General features: G+C 39.9%; 1 protein-coding gene across 1 annotated transcript in view; it reads left to right on the top strand.

Annotated features, from left to right (window-relative positions):
- Positions 1-3,019: 3,019 nt before the first annotated feature.
- LOC138082236 (rho GTPase-activating protein 20-like) overlaps positions 3,020-20,487 on the top strand; it is a 53,268-nt gene continuing 35,800 nt past the window's right edge. Inside the window, 1 exon segment of the mRNA XM_068975531.1 lies at positions 3,020-3,148. Coding sequence (XP_068831632.1) covers positions 3,020-3,148 — 129 coding nt within the window.

The following is a 20,487-nucleotide window of genomic DNA, read 5'->3' as shown; positions in this document are numbered from 1 at the left end:
AAGGCTTTGCTAAGAACATAAAAAAGGAAAACATAAAAATGAAAATGCAAAGGCTTACAAAGGATCCTAAAATAATTCAAATCTAGTTATAGATTGTTTAGACATGTCAGTTCTCTCTATTCCAACATTATAAGATTTCAATTCTACTTTCCGCTTCCCTACCCAGAAGACCTGAATTAAACAGAGGTTTAATATATGCCATGCCCTCTCCCATCTTTATGCCTTTACCCATGCTTCTCTAACTCACGCTTTTATTCACCAGGCTAACCTATACATCTTCAGTCTAAGCTCATCTGTGAGTCTAAGGAGAGATACCACAACAGTTACATGCAAAAAGCATTTCTCAAAACAGCATGTACACTTTGATTCTGTCTCAAGATATATTTATCTCTGTGTGCATCCAATCCAAATGCATACTTTCATTACACAAGCGTTCAAAAGGGCACCTTACCCACCTCCAGAGGTGCGACAGAACCAGGACTGGCTCAGAGACTGCTATTTTCACCTTCGTGATACTTGGGAGGAACCGCTTCTAGGAGGTCTGACTAGACCCGTCCAGACTGGGTTAGGTGCTACTCCTTTCTGCCTACAGCATCCTGGACAAATTCTGGAGCACAGCAGCATCCCCATAAGTTCTTACAGTATGCTATTTGAATATCTGTCCCACTATCTATAAGCTTCTCGAAAGTGAAACTTATTTCTGTACTCCCAAGTGAATACAGTACCTGACATATAATAGAAATTAATCTTATATTCTAGAAATTCAACAAATGTCAATAAATATGAACAACTGAACTGAATTCTCCCATGACTATGTGCTTTTTTCCAGGAACAGAAGTGGCAGTTTCATGAAAAGAAAGTGCTCAATGCCTTGAAATTCAGTTCTTTAAATACATTCCAAGATAAGAAAACTGTCTATACTCAGTCAAATTTGCTAATAGCTTTCCAAAATTCAGGAGACTTGCTGTTAGATCCTTGTCAAAAATAAACCAAACCCACTGAAAATAGGTAATCAGACAAATACTTGTACATGAATGTTCCTAGCAGCACTATTTACAATAACTAAAAGGTGGACACAACCCAAATGTGTATTTATGGATAACATATTCATTCAGTGGAATATTATTCAGCCTTAAAAATGCATGAAGTATTGACACATGCTGCAACATAGATGGACCTCATAAACATTATTCTAAGTGGAAGAAACCAGATAGACACAGAATATCATATATTATATGATTCCATTTAAATAAAATATGTAGGGACTTCCTTGGTGCTATAGTGGATTAGAGTTCACCTGCCAATGGAAGGGACATGCATTTGATCCCTGGTCTGAGAAGATCCCACCTGCCACCGAGAAACTAAGCCTGCAGCTACTGAGCTTGCATGGCCTAGAGCCTGCACCCCACAACAGGAGAGGCCACCCTAGTGAGAAGCCTGTGCACTGCAATGAAGAGCAGCCCCACTCGCTGCACCTAGAGAAAGCCTGTGTGAAACAACAAAGACCCAGAGGAACCACAAAAACAAATATATAAAATTTAAATGGAATATCTAAATAGATAAATACACAGAAACAGAAAGCAGACTGGCAGTCACTAGAATATGGGGCAGGATGGGGTAAATGCAGAGTATAGAGGGTTTTCTTTTGGCATGAAAAAACATTTTCGAACCAGACAGAAGTCACAGTTGCACAATTGTGAATGTACTAAATGTCACATTTAAACGAGGTCAATTTTATGTTACATGAATTTCACCTCACTTTCACCTCAATGAAAAACACATGCCAACTGCTTATCACTTAGAAGAATTAAGACAGAAGTAGTTATATAAGAGTTAATTTGATAAGTCTTTCCCATCGTAAACCAAATATTTAAAGGGAGGGAACTTAACATGTGCTATGTCTTATTCATTAATAGAATAGCTACCTATTTCTTTCAAGTTTTAAAAGTTTAAGGGAGATGATCCAAATAAAAAAAAAAAAAAGAATTACTGGAAGAGAAGATCAAAAAGCAATTAATTTTTTGTATCTCCCAACTGTAAAACAGGTTAGACAAATTTGCAAGGTTCATTTTTCTGCAGCTCTTATTTGTTTTTAAAAGCTAAATTTAGCTGAGCTCTTTCTGCAAACAATCAGAATTAATTCTTTTGTCATTATTAAGTAATCTACTTCTATATGTGCTATCAACTTGAAACTGTAGAAATAGATGACTCAAGAATATGAAACTTGAATTCCTTGAGAATGATGTAATCACATTTATTTGGATTCAGCTATTAATGTGATCCCATATGGCACTGCCTTTACTGTCATTTCCATGAGAAAATAGAAATGATTTTTCCATATGGAAAGTGTTAAGGATTTTTAGCATAAAATAACACACATACTTGGTTATTAATACTAAATGGTATCTAATGACATGGACTAGTAAATGCAGTTCCTCACATACCTAACTTATGGTGCAAACTGCTTAGGCTTAATAAAGGGATGCACAGTGCACAGTAATGTGGTATCAAAGTGTGTGATATCATTTCTAGAAATACTACTACTATCTCATGGGAAATCACCAACCTTATGGCTTCAATTAAGATGAGCTCAACAAATACTGACCTTCTATTACATGGTGCCCCTTCATGGATCACAGCCTTGTCATGGTGAAGGGGCTTGAGTAACTCAATGAAGCTATGAGCCGTGTCATGCAGGGCCACCCAAGATAAAGAGGTCTTAACAAAACATAGGCCAGTAGAGGATGAAATGGCAATCCATTTCAGTATTCTTGCCACAAGAACACCATGAACAGTATGAAAAGGCAAAAAGATATGACACCAGAGATAAGCCCCCCATACCAGAATGTGTCCAATAAGCTACTGAGGAAGAGCAGAGGGCAATTACTAATAGCTCCAGAAAGAATGAAATGGCTGGGCCCGAAGGGAAATGATGCTCAGTAATGGATGTGTCTGGTGGTCAAAGTAAACTCTGATGCTGTGAGAATAATATTGTATAGGAACCTGGAATGTAACAGCCATGAATCAAGGTAAACTGGGCATGCTCAAGCAGGTCAAGCAGGAGATGGCCAGAGTGAACATCGACATCTCAGGAATCAGTGAACTAACATGGACAAATTTAATTCAGATCACCATTACATCTACTACTGTAGGCAAGAATCCCTTAAAAGAAATGGAGTAGTCCTCACAGTCAGAAAAAAGTGTCTGAAATGTAGTACTTGGTGCAGTCTCAGAAACTACAGAATGATCTTGGTTTGTTTCCAAGGCAAATCATTCAATATCACAGTAATCCAAGTCTATGCCTGAACCACTGATGCCGAAGATGCTGAAGTTGACTGGTTCTGTCATACATGACTGAGGGACTAACACGCATACATCACGTGAAGATCTACAATACCTTCTGGAACTAACACTAAAAAAGGATGTCATTTTCATCATAGGAGATTGGAATGAAAAAATAGGAAGTCGAAGGAAATCTGGAATAACGGGCAAGTTTGGCCTTGGAGTACAAAATGAAGCACAGCAAAGACTAACAGAATTTTGTCGAGAGAACACCCTGGTCATAGCAAACTTTTTCCCAGTGACACAGGAAACAACTCTACATATGGAAATCACCAAATTGTTAATATTGAAATCAGACTGATTATATTCTTTGCAGCTAAAGATGGAGAAACTCTATATAGTCAGCAAAGAAAAGACCTAGAGCTGATTGTGGCTTAGATCATCAGCGCCATATTGCAAAATTCAGAATAAATTGAATGAAGTAGGGAAAACCATTAGGCCATTCACATATGACCTAAATCAAATTCTTTATGATTATACAGTGGAGGTGATGAATTGATTCAAGGGATTAGATATGGTAGACAGAGTGCCTGAAGAACTGTGGATGGAGTTTCATACCATTGTACAGGCAGTGGTAACTAAAACCATCCCAAAGGAAAAGAAATGCAAAAAGGCAAAGTGGTTGCCTGAGGAGGCTTTACAAACAGCTAGGGAAAGAAGAGAAGCTAAAGGCAAGGGAGAAAGGGAAAGCTATACCCAACTGAATGTAGAGATCCAGAGAAAAGCAAGGAGAAATAAGAAGGCCTTCTTAAATGAACAATGCAAAGAAATACAGGGGAAAAAAATAGAATGGGAAAGACTAGAAATCTCTTCAAGAAAATTGAAGAGATTTTATCAAGGGAACATTTGATGCAAGGATGGGCATGATAAAAGACAGAAATGGTAAGAACCTAACAAAAGCAGAAGAGATTAAGAAGAGATCACAAGAATACACAGAAGAACTATACAAGAAAAGTCTTAACAACCCAGAGAGCAAAGGTAGTGCGGTCACTCACTTAGAGCCAGACATGCTGGACTGTGAAGTCAAATTGCTATGAACAAGTTAGTGAAGGTGATGGAATTCATTTATACAGACAAAGATCTGGTTGTACCTGAAAAATGGGAAGAGTCGGGACCACAGTTCATTACCAATTCTGAGCAAGTTCGTCTTCGTTCATTTACTACTACAATTCACAAAGTAAATAGCATGGTAGCCTACAAAATTCCTGTCAATGACTGAGGATGAGATGTGGACAATAACGTGCTTGTAACTCTCAAATGTGGTTTTCCTATCAGATCAACTCTGGTTGATATGTTTTATTTCATTGGTTAATTTTTAGATGAGGCAAACTTGATACTTTACTGAATCTGTGCCAAATTGTTCCGTTTTTGGTACCTATCTGACTTTCCATAGGGTTGACATAAGTTACTGCACAGATTGCATCAGTACTGCAGTGTTACTTTCTTTGGAGGTAGTAACCATAGGTGGAAAAACTTTTGCTAAATGCCTTTCTAAATCAGACTTTTGGTCAAGTAGCTTGATGCAGAATATAGAGAAATATTTAAATATAAAATAGAACAAAAGAAATGTGAATATTCAGAATCTTCATTTACATCCTGAAAGTAACTAATGATAGTCCATAAGTAGTGACATATTTCTCCTATTGCATCCTCTTGGCGTTTATTTCATTTGTATAGTTTCCGTATTGAAAAAATGTCCAATTATTTGAGTTTAATTTATGTAACTTGAGCCTATAAAGCTGTGGATATTCCCACTTTTCAAATTGTTGTGATACAGAACTCTTAAGAATGTCTTTATGTTTTATAAAATCAAGCTTTAAATGACAATGATGAAATAAAGTTAAATGTGTATGTTTTAAATTTGTATTAAGTTTTTTATATTGGTGTATTGATACAGTTAAGTAGTTATTATGGGTTCAGTACGGCATATTATTTCTTGTGCGTACTATGTTGTAGGGAGGGCCTAAGGATACAAAGTTGAGTAAGTCTCGAGGTACTTTCAATTTATTGGACAAACTTTTATTAAGCCTCCTTCAACCTATAAGAGTAGATTTAAAATAAACATTGTTCTTTATGTAAAATGATCAATGTCACTTAGAATTAATTCAGTTTAGCAAATGTTAGATTGTATACAACCTTTCTATGCTCTTAGGTTTCTTATCAGGGACCCTTGAACAACATAGGGGTTGGAACATTGACCCTCTAAGCAATTGAAAATCCCAGTAAAACTTATAGCCAGCCCTTCATATCTGTGGTTACCCCAAACCCATGGATTCAGCAAACCATGGATCATGTAGTACTATAGTATTTACTATTGAAAAATAGCCAAATATAAGTGGACCTGCACAATTCAAACTGTTGTTCAAAGGTCAGCTGTGTACTTAAACATCATGTTTATTCCTCTGCCTGTGCCTTCATTAATACTCTAATCAGGTATACTCTTTCAGTTCCCACCTATTTTTCCAGGGTCAGTTTAAGGCAAACTTATAAAAATTGCTTTCTAATCTCTATACTAAATCTTAGCTCATTTTGTAATAATTCAGTTTTTCAAGTATGTAGTAGCAAACACTGTTCTAAGATCTTTATATGTATTTATTCCATCTTCACTAGTAAGTAAATACACATAACTGTATCCATTCATTCAAAAATTACATGATGAGCATCTATTAATGTGCAGAATGAGAATACTGCATGCCAAGCATTAGGAAGAATGAAACAAAGTCCTGGCCTTTCTAAAGCTTGAGATCTTATGGAGGAGAGGAAAGTACATGACAAAGGACCATAAAGTAACGAAACAGGTTTATTTCATTGTGTGTTTGTGTTATTTCACTTGGAATGATCTTTCTCTGATCCAGCTGGGTGCTTGTTGAGAATAAAGGGCAGTGTCTTGCATTCTTTCATCTCTTGGTGCTGCTGGACAAATAGATGCCAGTCTTTGATGATGGGTATCATGTATGCTGCTGCAAAAGCCATCGCCAGAGAGAAGCTGAAAGTATCTAACTTAGGTCCACCCATGTCTTTTTTTCCTGAATAAGAAAAGCAGTCATGTAGAAGTGAAAATTCTATTGATTTAGGGATGGTCAAAACTCAATATTCAAAAAACAAAGATTATGGCATCTGGTCCCATCACTTCATGGCAAATAGGGAAAAGGTGGAAGCAGTGACAGATTTTATTGGGCTCCAAAACTGCTGTGGATGGTGACTGCAAGCATGAAATTAAATGACACTTGCTCCTTGGAAGAAAAGATGTGACTCTTGATGAAAGTGAAAAAGGAGAGTGAAAAAGTTGGCTTTAAAGCTCAGCATTCAGAAATTAAGATCATGGCATCCAGTCCCATCACTTCATGGCAAATAGATGTGGAAACTGGCTGACTATTTTGGGGGCTCCAAAATGACTGCAGATGGTGATTGCAGCCATGAAATTAAAAGACTCCTTGGAAGCAAAGTTATGACCAACCTAGACAGCATATTGAAAAGCAGAGACATTACTTTGCCAACAAAGGTCCGTCTAGTCAAGGCTATGGTTTTTCCAGTGGTCATGTATGGATGTGAGAGTTGGACCATAAAGAAGGCTCAGCACTGAAGAACTGATGTTTTCGAACTGTGGTGCTGGAGAAGACTTGAGAGTCCCTTGTACCGGAAGCAGGTCAAACCAGTCAATCCTAAAGGAAATCAACCCTGAATATTCACTGGAAGGTCTGACGCTGAAGCTTGGATACTTTGGCCACCTGATGCGAAGAGCTGACTCATTGGAAAGGACCCTGATGCTGGGAAATACTGAGGGCAAAAAGAAGAGGGCAGCAGAGGATGAGAGGGTTAGATAGCGTCACTGAATCAATGGACATGAATATGGGCAAACTCCAGGACATACTGGAGGATAGGACCCTGGGAGTGTGCAAAGACTCAGACAACTTAGCAACTGAACAACAGAGTCTCTGTTTCCAAACAGCGTGAGGTGCATTAGAGTGGTCACTATTAAGACAGTTGAATTCTTGGGCTGTTGACGTTTGAGAGATTGAGAAGGAAAGCAGAAGTAGAACTTGAGGAAAAATAGGAAGAGAGTTGAAAATTATGGTCCTGTTTTTAGGAAATATGTTTGAAAATCTTTATAGAAAGCAATGGCTGCTTCTGGAAACACTGCCTCTTTGCTAATAGGAATAATAAACTTGGTTCTTTCCCCTAAAAGCACACCAGTAGCAACATTATGAATTACTGACAACACTTAAATGTCATTTATGTATTTAATATTAGTGATCTTAATACTGATTTATTATGATTTATTATGATTCATACCCTCTTTTCAAGAGTTACATCCAGAAATTCATGCTCTGGTTTTGAATGTTAGTCTCAATAGGAGCTTCAGCCATACAGTCTATTGCCTAGAAGTTACTCTATAGTACCAATTCTGCATTAGCTAGACTCTTTAAAAAAAATGGGCTTTAAAAAAATTAATGAAAGAACATTAACTACATAAAGAATCAAAGGGAAGGCTGAAAACTAGAGAACTAGGGCAGCCCCAAGGACTCTCAAGTCACAAATTTGTGAACTCTGTAATAAATGGGTCACTGATGTTACCCAGTGACATCTCCAAAGGAGTCAAACTGATGGTTTCAAAAAGAGTAACATGGATAGTTTAAAAAAAAAAAAGTGACAGTGAGGAGCCTTAGCATTCTAACAAGCTGAGATGTAAGACTTAAGAATTCTGGGAAATTGCATTTTTAAATACTTTGATCACTTTGACGCAGCCAGCGTTGTTAAGATGGTTAAGTTAGATTGCATATTACTATTGTGAGTTTTCTGAGGAGCTAGTCATGATCTTTTTTACCTCTTACAGATTATATATCGATTCAGAAATATACTTACTGGAGTTGAGCAGGAAGAAGCCAAGCTGTGAGCTTTATTGAGAAAGATTGACTGGGAAAACTTTGGCCTACGATTCCCATCGAACTTGCCCCACTCCCTTTCTATACCTTGAGGCTCACCTTGGGAGGGAAATATTTAATCTAACAGAGGAGAGAATTGTGACTGACATCCCCACCATGTTAAAGAAGTTGACTCCAAGAGAGTCTGGTAAGCCTCCAGACCTGGCCTGCACTCTGACTCAGTTCTGCTTACTGTCAGTAGAGGAATGAAAACATGTTCCAGTTGAGCCCATCAAAGTCTGAACTAGAGCCCCAGAAAGGACTGAATCCAACCTAGTCTTCAGGGTCCTTCTCCCTGTATCGTTAGCTGGACAGAGAAGTCAGTCCTCTGGTACTTTTACGCAGAGGTAGAACAATCTCACGTATTGGCTGAAATGGCAACCCACTCCAGGGGTCTTGCCTGGAGGATCCCATGGACAGAGGGGCCTGGTGGGCTACAGTCTGTGGGGTTGCAAAGAGTCAGACACGACTAAGCAACTAACACCCAAACAAGCACAACAGTGATAACAGACATTTGTTTCTCCTTCAGGTCTGCAGGTCAGCAGATTGCCTCATTCTCATGTAAGTCTACGGGCCACACGTCTCACTTTACCGCTGAAGGGGCACAGAACTCTGAGGCTTCGCTTCAGACTTGTACACTGATGCTTTTCCACATTCCACTGACCAAGGCAAGTCTTATGGTTAAGCCAAACTTTAGAGGGAAAGGGAAATACACTCCTCCCAAGGAGATGGTGGGGAGAGGTGTGAAAATCGAATGAAAGGCTCGAATAGACCAGGGATTGGCAGACTTTTTCTGTAAAGGGTCAGTTTAGGCTCTGTAGCCAATATGGTCTCTTGCACCTACTCAAGTGAGTCAGTTGTTACGAAAGCTCCTCAGACAGTAAGGAAACAAATGAGCATGGCTGTGTTCCAGTACCAAAAAGCTGATGTGCTGTATTTGGTCCATGGGTTACAGTTTGCTGACCCTGTAATAGATACTTTTGCTCATTTATTCACAAATGTTCAAACCTGTCCCTGGCTCAAAGCAACTGATTCTCTGATACTTAAGGCTTACAGTTAAAACATCATTATTTGTTGAATCCATCCACAGTACCTCAAATGGGATGGCCCTCTATTTTATCTCAATCCTGAATTGAAACATAACTGGCTATTTCTTTGAGGTAAGAAATAGGACACCCTATGAATGAATAGGGACACCCTACAATGAATTTTTATCTGAAAACTTGGGAAGGGAGCCCCTTTGGCATATGATGCCTATGAAGAGGTTGAGAACAGTGAAAACGCTACATGCTTCTATTTTTAATCACTGTATAAACATGGATGCTGAATACATTTTTATTACTAGTATGCATTCAATTTCTTAGGTTCCTAATCTGCTATATGTTTTGTAATTATGGGCTGAAAAATTACTAGCATAATAAAGTAGCTATCCACACACACATTTAATTTTTTCTTGACCTTCTGTTTCATGTAATTGTAAGATTTATCTAAATTTTATTAAATGTGAAAATTCAGGATAGCTGAAATAATGCTGCATTGTAATACCTATGTTTTCCACCAGGTGTCACTAATACAGTGAATTTCTTTTGACTCTAACAGTCAGCTTTTCTTATTGAAAGTTAACTTTGGGACTTCTGGCTACAAAAAGACATCGGGAGAAAAAACACAGCATCTGTCTTGCTAGGCATTTTACATGAACTATTTCATTTAACTCTCACGCTTTAGTGCACAAGAAGAATTGCAGGGTCAGTGGGCATGTAAATGGCACTGTGCTTAAAGTTTAGATGGTCTCCTTTGTCCATGGCCGTGGAAGTTCATTTGACTCCATAGCAAGCACATCGAAAGGAATGTTTCTTCACCATTTTCTTAGTGGCTCTTACCGTCTACGTCCTGTTAGCAACTCAGTGTCCAAAATAGTCAGTTTTCCTTTACTGGGCTTGAAGTTACATTGGTGAGTGTGTATTTCCTCCTCAGATGACTCTGACCAATGATGGGAAGCAACCAAAACACAGGACATTTTCCTATACCTTATCTATATTGTTCATAGAAAAAATCAAGTATGAATTTTCAAGCATTTGTGAACCAGCTTTCCAACTTGCCAGGAGAATTGTTCATTACTCCGTGGGGCATTAATTTTTGGCTTAACTTGTAAATAATTTCTCATTTTTAAAAATTCCATGTATGAAACTGTATTTCAGTTATTTATTCATTGTAACCATGATAAAAGTTTGTGTTGGAATAACTATGGAATAAAACCTGTCTATTAAACTTCAAATTTTATTACTTATATTTTCTAAAAACAGATCCCAAGTAATCTTTCCATTCTTCATGATTATGGCTTTGAAAGTCAGCAGAATTAACCTATGCTTATTTAAAAAAAAAAAATCTAGCTGGGAAAACTACTTAATCTCCATTAGAGCGGACAATCCTGTTCCAATCTGGCAAAAACATTGTAGCCCTAGCAACAAAACTATTAGAAAAGGCCTAGAGAGAAAAATGTCAGAGCTGACCCTCTGATTACACAAGTCAGTTTATGTTACCACTCCACCTATTTTTGTCCTCCTACCATTTAATCTATGTTTCTACTAGAGAAACATAATACAGTTTCATGTATTTGTCTAGGTCCATTTTCATCTACGTTTATCTGCATCATTTTGCTCTGCAAGCTTGTTTGCACAAAGGAACTTAACATCTGATCAAAATCTTTATTGTCTTGGAATTTCATCTGTGCTGGAAAAGGCCTCTGAGCATAAGCAGGCTAACCACACTCTGCTTCCATGCAAGGGAAAGATCTCAAACTTCTCTAAAAACTAGTTAGATACAGATGTATCAAGTAGATGCCTAGACATGGATATGATTTCTATCTGAAGGGCAGTCTCCTTGTCTATGTGCAGAAGTTAGTGGTTTTAAAAACTGAGTCAGTAATACCAAAATAGTTCATGTCTAAAATACCATTCTTGGATTGCTGTACGCAACCATAATAATCAATACAGCTCTGTGGAAACCAACTCAAAGTTTCCAGATCTAAAAAAGGAAATCTGTAGGCAATGATTATCTACCATGTGCCAAGCACCAGTGAATGCTTTACATCTGTTCTGTCTCATTCCTTCTAGGAGACCAGAGGGTGGGGCTCGTGAGGAAGTGAGAGACTCGGGCTGCAGCCTGTGGCCTTGGGAACTGCTGAGGGGACATGGGAAGGGCCATGGAGCAAAGGAAAGGATGAGGTCTGTCTCCAGTGACAAGTCCTCTGCAGTAAGCCTCAGTTCAGGACTGCGAGGAGAGAAGAGTGTGGAAAGAGAAGGGCTGGATCCAAAAGGAAGGTTTCATAACTACTGATGCCTAGAGGGTAACCATGAAGGAACACTGAGTAGGTAGGAAGAGTCCTTCCTAGAATATCTTTAGCTCAACTTGTAGATAGGAATGGGCTCTGGCATCAGAATCCTCAGAACAAACTCTCTTCATTTTACACCTGTAAAAAGTGAGATTCAGGTAGGGTAAGTAATTTGCCCAACTTCAAACATCCTGAATACGTTCCCAGACCTGACTCCAAAACCAGTATTCTTTCTACTGTACCTCACTGCCTCTCAGAGACTAGGGAACAAGGAAGAGCTCCCCTGCTCCAGTGTCCATCTCAGCCAAGGAGACGTGCCACATGAATCTAACCCCAGGCTGGAGAAGAGAAAACTCACAGCTACAATATTTGACTGTCGAGTGGCATTAACTTTTTAAAAAACCTTTTCACAATAAGCTATCACTGAATGTTTGTAAGCAGAGAGCGTTTTGCTGTGTAACAGGAGCATTTTCTTCTATCAACATTTTCTTCTGTCATTCTTTCACTTGTTTTTGTACCAAGCGCTGTGTTGGAATTTGGGTTTCTACTATATGGGTTTTAACCAGTTTGAGAAACAGACACAGAAAATAGGAAGAGATTGGAATGTATTTATTACTACCTAAACTATGGGGTTCCTGTTAATGCTGGGTAGGAGGGTGAGGCTTAGACCTAAAGCAGAAACAGGTTTGCTCCTCCTCCTGCATGAATGAACTGTGAACACTCAGAACACTTCCATCCTGCTCACTCAGGCCCCTAGTGTGGGAATAAGAGGGCCTGCATCCTGAATTTCCAGGGCAGAACTAGAAAGCTCCTTACCTGAGCTCCCATAAGTCTCAGAAAGTGTTCCTCTTCATTGTTGGGATGGTGTGAGAGAAAGTGGAGAGAGGAGCCCCTAACATTTCTCCGGTACCGGTTCCCATCAGCAGGATCAGAACAGCAGCCTGGAGGCAGGAGTAATGTGCATCCCTCCCAGGGTTTGCCGGGTTTTCACCCTTCTGTCATACCACACTGTGCTCCACTCGCAGCATGCCAGTTATTTTGGTGCCCAGACCTTCCAGGCATCGGTGTGAAAATGATATTCATGGTGACGGCGATGAGCATTTTTGACTTTGGTGATTATGTGTTTTAATATGTATTCAGAAAAATACATAACACATTTTAACATACGCGCTAAAGATTTTTAAGTACACATAACATTTTTTTTGAAGTATTAGTGTGGGTGATAGGCAAATAAAGAAAAGTCACGAAGGCAACGTGTATATGAAGGGAGGCTGGGAGGCGATGTCCTGAGCCATGCCCTCATGAGATCAGACCAGACGTAAGCCAGGGTGGCCGTCCCTAAGCGGGGCAGGCTGCGTGCTCACAGTGCTGCGTGCTCTCACCATCCGGCACTCTGCTCCTGGCTGCACAAACCTCCCCATTGGAACTACTGACGGGCATTTCACTCTTTGCCCACAAAAGACTCTAGCAGCATATGAGTCAGACAGGATTCCATGCAGCACCATAAACTCAAAATTCACTCCCTATTCTGTTCTTATCACTAATTGTGTCCTAGCATGCTGTCCAAAATACATCAGCAGACTTTATGAAATGAACACAAAGACTGGATCAACAATGGAAAAACGCTCCAAATTCAAACAACAGGAAGCGCTTATTATTTGACTTCCTCAAAACTAACTCCCCCTGCAAATAAAAGACCATAGAAATTAAAGCCCAAATGCCTTCACTCCCAATGTGATGGGCTCATTATCAGCCCGAGGGTCTGACATAGTTGTCTGGCTTCCTATAGCTGCAGCTGCATCCTAGGCTCTCTTTCATAAGAATGGAGCTTCTTGAAATCCTAATCTCTAGTTGTGTAATGTGGCTCAACACTGCTATTCTCAGCCAAAGAACACGACAGACGACTCGGCTGTGCCTGTGTTGGAGACAGTGAGGGCTTGAGAAGAGTGGGTCCCAGTCCCAGAAGAGCAGGCCAGCCAGCTGTGCCAGAGTCAAATCCACGGTCTGGGATTCTGCTCTCGCTGACCGGAAACTGCCCAACAGCTGTGCTTGTCCAGGTTTAATATATGTGTGTACTTCTTCTTTGTGCTTTCTCTTGTTTGGTTTGGGTGGTGCTCGTGCGATCTCCCCGTATATGCTGCCTGCTTTGTCTCAGAGTAACACGCGAGACATTATTGCCTTCTTAGGAAAGTTAGATGTTCTAGTTTCTTGTCCCATGCAAGATTGTGGTCTAGAGAAAACCTCTACTCCCAAGTTCTTCCAACCATATTCTTTCTAGGAGTGAAGTACACTTTTCTCCATGAAAATATGAGGAATGGGGTAGAGACCATCACCCTACTTCCTTAGCACTATGTTTTTTAACTTAATAATAGACATTGCTTTATTTATTCTGATTATTGTGATTGTCATCACTTCCATAAACTTTTCCTTCCTACCTAGGTAGGTTGAGTTGGACCCAGATAGGCAGTAGGTGACCAGAGTCAAAATTAAAATTAAAACACCAGGATCTCAGTAAGACCAGAGGGTCAGGATTACTCTTGTAGTGTTGGTGCGAATGTAAACTGCTTCAACCACTGTGAAAACAGTTTGAAGGCTTCTTTGAAAACTGAGGACAGCATTTCTAACTGATGCAGCAATTCTGTTGGGTTAGCCAAAAAGTTCATTCAGGTTTTTCCATAGCATCTTATAGAAAAAATAGCTGAATGACATTTTTGGCCAACCCAAAACTTTCAGGTATTTGTCTAAAGAAAAGAAAAACAGTAATCTGAAAAGATACAGGCACCCCTGTGTTCACCGCAGCATTATTACAGCAGCCAAGATATGAAAATGACCGACATGTCCAAGATGGAAAAAGATGCTACACACACACACACACACACACACACACACACAAGATATGGAAATGACCGACATGTCCAAGATGGATAAGGATGTTACACACACACATACGCACACACACGCGTGCACACACACACACAAGATATGGAAATGACCAACATGTCCAAAATGGATAAGGATGCTACACACACGCACAGACACACGTGCGTGTGCACACACACACACACGCGCAACAGAAGAGTAGGCAGCCAAATGACCGACATGTCCAAGATGGATAAAGATGCTACACACACACATACACAAACACACACACACATGCAGACACACACACGCACACACACACGCAAGATATAGAAATGACCGACATGTCCAAGATGGATAAAGATGCTACACACGCACACACACACGCACGCACGCACACGCACGCACGCACACACGCACGCACGCACACACAAGATATGGAAATGACCAACATGTCCAAGATGGATAAGGATGCTACACACACGCACACACACACGCGTGCGTGCACACACACACGCGCAACAGAAGAGTAGGCAGCCAAATGACCGACATGTCCAAGATGGATAAAGATGCTCCACACACACACACACACACACACACGCAGACACACACGCAGACACACACGCAAGATATGGAAATGACCGACATGTCCAAGATGGATAAGGATGTTACACACACACATACGCACACACACGCGTGCACACACACACACAAGATATGGAAATGACCAACATGTCCAAAATGGATAAGGATGCTACACACACGCACAGACACACGTGCGTGTGCACACACACACACACGCGCAACAGAAGAGTAGGCAGCCAAATGACCGACATGTCCAAGATGGATAAAGATGCTACACACACACACATACACACACGCACGCACGCACACACACACGCACGCACGCACACACAAGATATGGAAATGACCGACATGTCCAAGATGGATAGAGATGCTACACACACACACACACACGCACACACACACAAGATATGGAAATGACCGACATGTCCAAGATGGACAGAGATGCTACACACGCACACGCACACACTCGCGCACTCAGGCAACAGAAGAGTAGGCAGCAGAAGTGCAGGAAGCCTTGCCCTTGGACGACATGGGTGGAGCTCGAAGGCGTTCTGCTAAGTGAAATAAGACAGGTGAAGACAGACAAATACCATATAATTTCTCTTATATGGAATATAAAAAACAAAAACAAACTCATAGATTCCAAGGACAGACTGCTGGTTACCAGAAGGGAAGGGGCTAAAGGAGGGTGAAATGAAGGAAGGGGATCAAGTGTATGGTGATGGCTGGTTACTGGACTTACTGATTACTTTGTACTGTATGCCAATATTGATTTATAATATTGTCTACCTGAAGTTTGTATGAATTTGATATACTAATTTTACCTCAATTAAAAAAAAATTAAGAGAAAGGAACAGAAGGATTCAAAAGTTTAGCAAGACTTTAAGGAGATTCTAGATATCACAGATTAAATCCAAAAGTTAGTATTCCAAAAGGTGGGCCATTGAAAACATAAAACACAAGCATAAGCCAAAAGAGAAAAACCTAAACCTAAACTTCAGGGCAGAAACTTTGCTGTTTCCCTCCTTCCTGTCTCGGCAGGATCTGACTGATCGTTAGTGTAAGGAGAAAGACTGCAGCTGCGGAGGGAAGTGGCGCCAAGAGTTGCAGCTGCAGAAATTTCTTGCTTTCGTTTTTTCACTTTTAATGTGTAAAATTAATACAGATGCAAGTTTTTTTTTTTTTAAATCCAACAGTACAGAGTTGTGCCGAATGGAAAGTTCTCTACCTGACCTCATTCTCCCACTCCCCATATCTAAGTCAGCTCCCCACATTTAAACACTTTTATTCTGCTGCTGGTTATTACCATACCTCTGAAACCCAGGTTAGTTCGTCCACCTCTTGTTCATCAACTTTAGACAGTATCTACTGAGAGATGATAAGTATAGTTCATCTTTCTTTATCCATTGCTGTTTTTCCAGTTATAGTATTTTGGTTCTTCTGGTGGTTAGCTATAGCTTTAAATAATATGCTTAGTCTCCATATTTTGTTACATCAATTTTAGATAGCATATCTTGACAAGGTGAGAAGAATCTGTGCCTGAAATAAACGTCCACATGTATCTGCTGCCTTTAACGTTCAAAATTCCTTTTTCTTACATGATCAATGTCAATATTAGATTCTCTTTTATAGTTATTATTGTCTTCCAAGTTTTATTTATATGCTGATTCTATAAACTGAAATAGCAATTACATTACTGCATTATGAATTACTACTTACTGAAATATTAAATAACTTTATTTGTTGAGAAAAATAAGGTAATCTACATGATAAGATGGAAAGATGAATGTTCCAAGTGTCAAGGTCAAATGGGATTCCTTAAACTCAATCATCAAGACTTTCAAATAACTTATTCATTTAGGCAACGATACTATGACCAACCTAGACAGCATATTAAAAAGCAGAGACATTACTCTGCCAACAAAGGTCTGTCTAGTCAAAGCTATAGTTTTTCCAGCGGTCATGTATGGATGTGAGAGTCAGACCATAAAGAAAACTGAGCATTGAAGAATTGATGCTTTTGAACTGTGGTGTGGGAGAAGGCTCTTGAGAGTCCCTTGGACTGCAAGGAGATCCAGCCAGTCCATCCTAAAGGAAATCAGTCCTGAATATTCATTGGAAGGACTGATGCTGAAGCTCAAACTCCAATACTTCGGCCACCTGATGCGAAGAACTGACTCTTTGGAAAAGAACTTGACGCTGGGAAAGATTGAAGGCAGGAGGAGAAGGGGACGACAGAGGATGAGATGGTTGGATGGCATCACTGACTTGATGGACATGAGTTTGAGCAAGCTTCGGGAGTTGGTGATGGACAGGGAAGCCTGGCATGCTGCAGTCCATGGGGTCACAAACAGTTGGACACGACTGAGCCACTGAAATGAACTGACCTTTAATTTCTAAGAAATCTTTCTTCTCTGATTATTCTTGTTTCCTAACCACTGATTATTTGGGTTCTTGACCTGCAGATGTTAAGTTTGGTAGGGCAGGTAGTTTAATCAATTTTTTTTTTCAGTTCTCTTAAGTAGAGAGACTCCTGTTTTCTGCAGGAGTCAATTTAAACCTGTTCCATTTGGACCTTCTTATTTTTTGCTGTTGGTTTCTCCTAAATGTTATGGTTTTTTTCATACACATGCATGATGAAAAAGATTAATACTGGTTGCATAACTTTCAACTGTGCTATCAGACCTCTCCCGTGAATGAAAATGTGGATGGCAGGGTTTATGTACATATAAGCTAGTACTATAGGCCCTATGTGTCCACCGGTTTCACATCCACGGATTCAACCAACCTAAGATAAAAAAGTGTTCCCCTCAAAATTCCAGAAAATTCCAAAAAGCAATATTTAAATTTGCTGTGCACTGGCAACTATGTGAATATTTACTATGTAATATTTATATTTACCTTGCGTTTATAGATTACAAGATTATCATCTATAGATGATATAAAGCATACAGAAGGATATGCATAGGTTATATGTAAATACTATACCATTTGACGCAAGGCACTTGAATATCCATGTATGGCAGTATCCACAGGGCATACTGGGTAGAATTAACCCCTCATAGATACTGAGGTATGACTGTATTTTTTAAAGGTACGTTTAAATATTTAGTTGACTGTGTTTTGTGTGTGTTTTTTTTGAAATTTGAAATACATTTTAATGTATTTTTTGAAATTCTGCTTTTGAAAATGATGCATGATATATCAGTTATTTTATTTATTTCCATTTTTGTATGCCAGGATTCACTCACTCTTTAGAAATCGGCCTTCAACCAAGGGCCTGAAGGTTAAACATAATTTCCAGGTATGGTCAGCAGAGGGCAGCAAAGGGTAGTGGAACAAGTGCTCACTGCCAAGGATTCTCTTCCCTCTTTGTGAAGGTAGAAATCAATTAGCAGGCAGCAGCAGGAGAGGAGTTACTCACAGGGACAGTGACCCAGAATGGGGATGGGTTGGAGAGGCAGGGGAAAGGTTCAACCACAGTTCAGTCTGGTATCTGTCATTAGAGACGTGAACAAGTGGACATCAGGAGGTGAATCATCAATTAGAGCACTTTCAAGTCCTGCCTGCTCCGCCCAGTCTGTATAAAGCCCAAGTAAGGGTCCTTAAAGTAACAGGAGTGTACTATCCACCTTGGGAGATGATACAAACTTCCTGTCTGAGCTTTGGCACATGCTTCCAGCTTTGGCTAAGGGTTCCACGACCTGCCATTTTGAGGAGAAGAGTGTGTGTGTGTGTGTGTGTGTGTGTGTGTGTGTGTGTGTGTGTGTGTGTGAGTCACTCAGTCACATCGGACTCTTTGCAACCTGATGGACTTGGACTTGCAAGCCATAGAGCTTGCTGGGCTCCTCTGTCCATGAAATTCTCCAGGAAAGAATACTGGAGAGGGTTTCCATTTCCTTTTCCAGGGGATCTTCCCAACCCAGGAATCGAACCAGGGTATCCCGCATTGCAGGTGAATTCTCTACTGCCTGAGTACAGTGCTGACAGTTAATGAAAACAGTCAGATACATTCCAATTAAATAATCTAGGAAGCAACCTAAGCATGAGGTGGCTTAGATACACTTCCTTCCTCCAGAGAGCAAACATTGTTTAGTTGTGGAAACACCATATGACTTTTAAATTAGACAAACGCGCCTCTATGAATTGTCAGATCTAGGACTCTCAGTTACTTACCTGTACTGAGCCGCAGGTTCTCTGTTTGTAAAACTATAAATAATGATTCTTACCTCACAAATCTGCTACAAAGAAATCAGATGACATACATAAACTGCCTGAGAGGGAGCGTGCAGCTTACAGTTCGTCAGTCAACACTAGTGCCTGATCCATCTCCCTGTTTTGTCATGGAGGAATAGCCCGGAGAGTGTGTTCTGTGTTTCAGTACAAAGTCTCACAGTCTCCTAAGAGTGTAACTAACATTAACTGAGGGATTACTGTGCTAGGAACCATAGTGAGTTTTCCAAAGTATTATCTAATTTTAATGACAAGCCTATTAGGTAGGTACTTTTACTCTCATCTCTCTTTTACAAATGAGGATGTTGTAAATGGGTTTGCCTTGTCTTCTCATGTATGTAGTGAAGGACAAGGGGGGAGTCAAAGCTAGGTAACTGGGATCCAAAACTCACGTTCTTGACAATACACCATCCATTTTCCAATACAGACATTTGATCAAAAATTTAAAACCCTACGGGAAAAAACAGAATTAAGAAAATAGTCTTGTCTTTGCAATGTGTTTAAATATTGGTACTACTGGCATAGGATCAAGTTTTCTATTTGATATTTAGGGCAAAAGTTCAATGTTCAATCAAATAAAACACCTCATCACTGTTATTCCATTTAGTCCTTTCAAAAACTGGAACAACTAGTAATGGTATTTTGGTAAAAATTAAGCTTTAAAGTTAACTGCTACATGACTAAGGAAAGCTTCCTTGATCTTTCTGAGAAAAAAGTTTTCTCTCTTTTGCTTCACTCCAAGGGAAAGATGATCAAAGAACACTTCTTTCTCAATGGATACCTGAAACACACCCACAATCCTGGTTACATGCAAGGTCACACAAAACGCTTTTCGCAAGTACAGGTTCTTGGGATCTGATGGCTCAGAACCTCTGGAGGAGGACAGCCTAAAAAGTCTGAAACAGATCAAAACTGATTACCAGTGAATAGATTCCAGAAGGGGAGAAGTTTTCCTGGCTCGAAGTGCTCCAAAAGAGAAAGACAAGAGAGTGGAGATAATCTGGGAATTGGGGAAAGTGCAGAGATATGTCTGTCTACATTTCTTGCCTTAAATAGATTCTGCCAGACCCTTGATGAGAGGCCAGAAAGTGTTGCCCGATGGGCCTCTGTGGTTCTAAATACCGTCAAGCATGTCGAGTAGCACCGTCCCTTTAGAAGCAGTAAGCAGTCTCTGGAGGCCAGTGTCTGTCTGCTGCTTCCACGCTTGGGTTT

Source organism: Capricornis sumatraensis, chromosome 7, assembly GCF_032405125.1.
Source record: "Capricornis sumatraensis isolate serow.1 chromosome 7, serow.2, whole genome shotgun sequence".
In the NCBI taxonomy this organism is placed as follows: Eukaryota; Metazoa; Chordata; class Mammalia; order Artiodactyla; family Bovidae; genus Capricornis; species Capricornis sumatraensis.
This window is presented reverse-complemented; position numbering and strand designations above follow the sequence as displayed.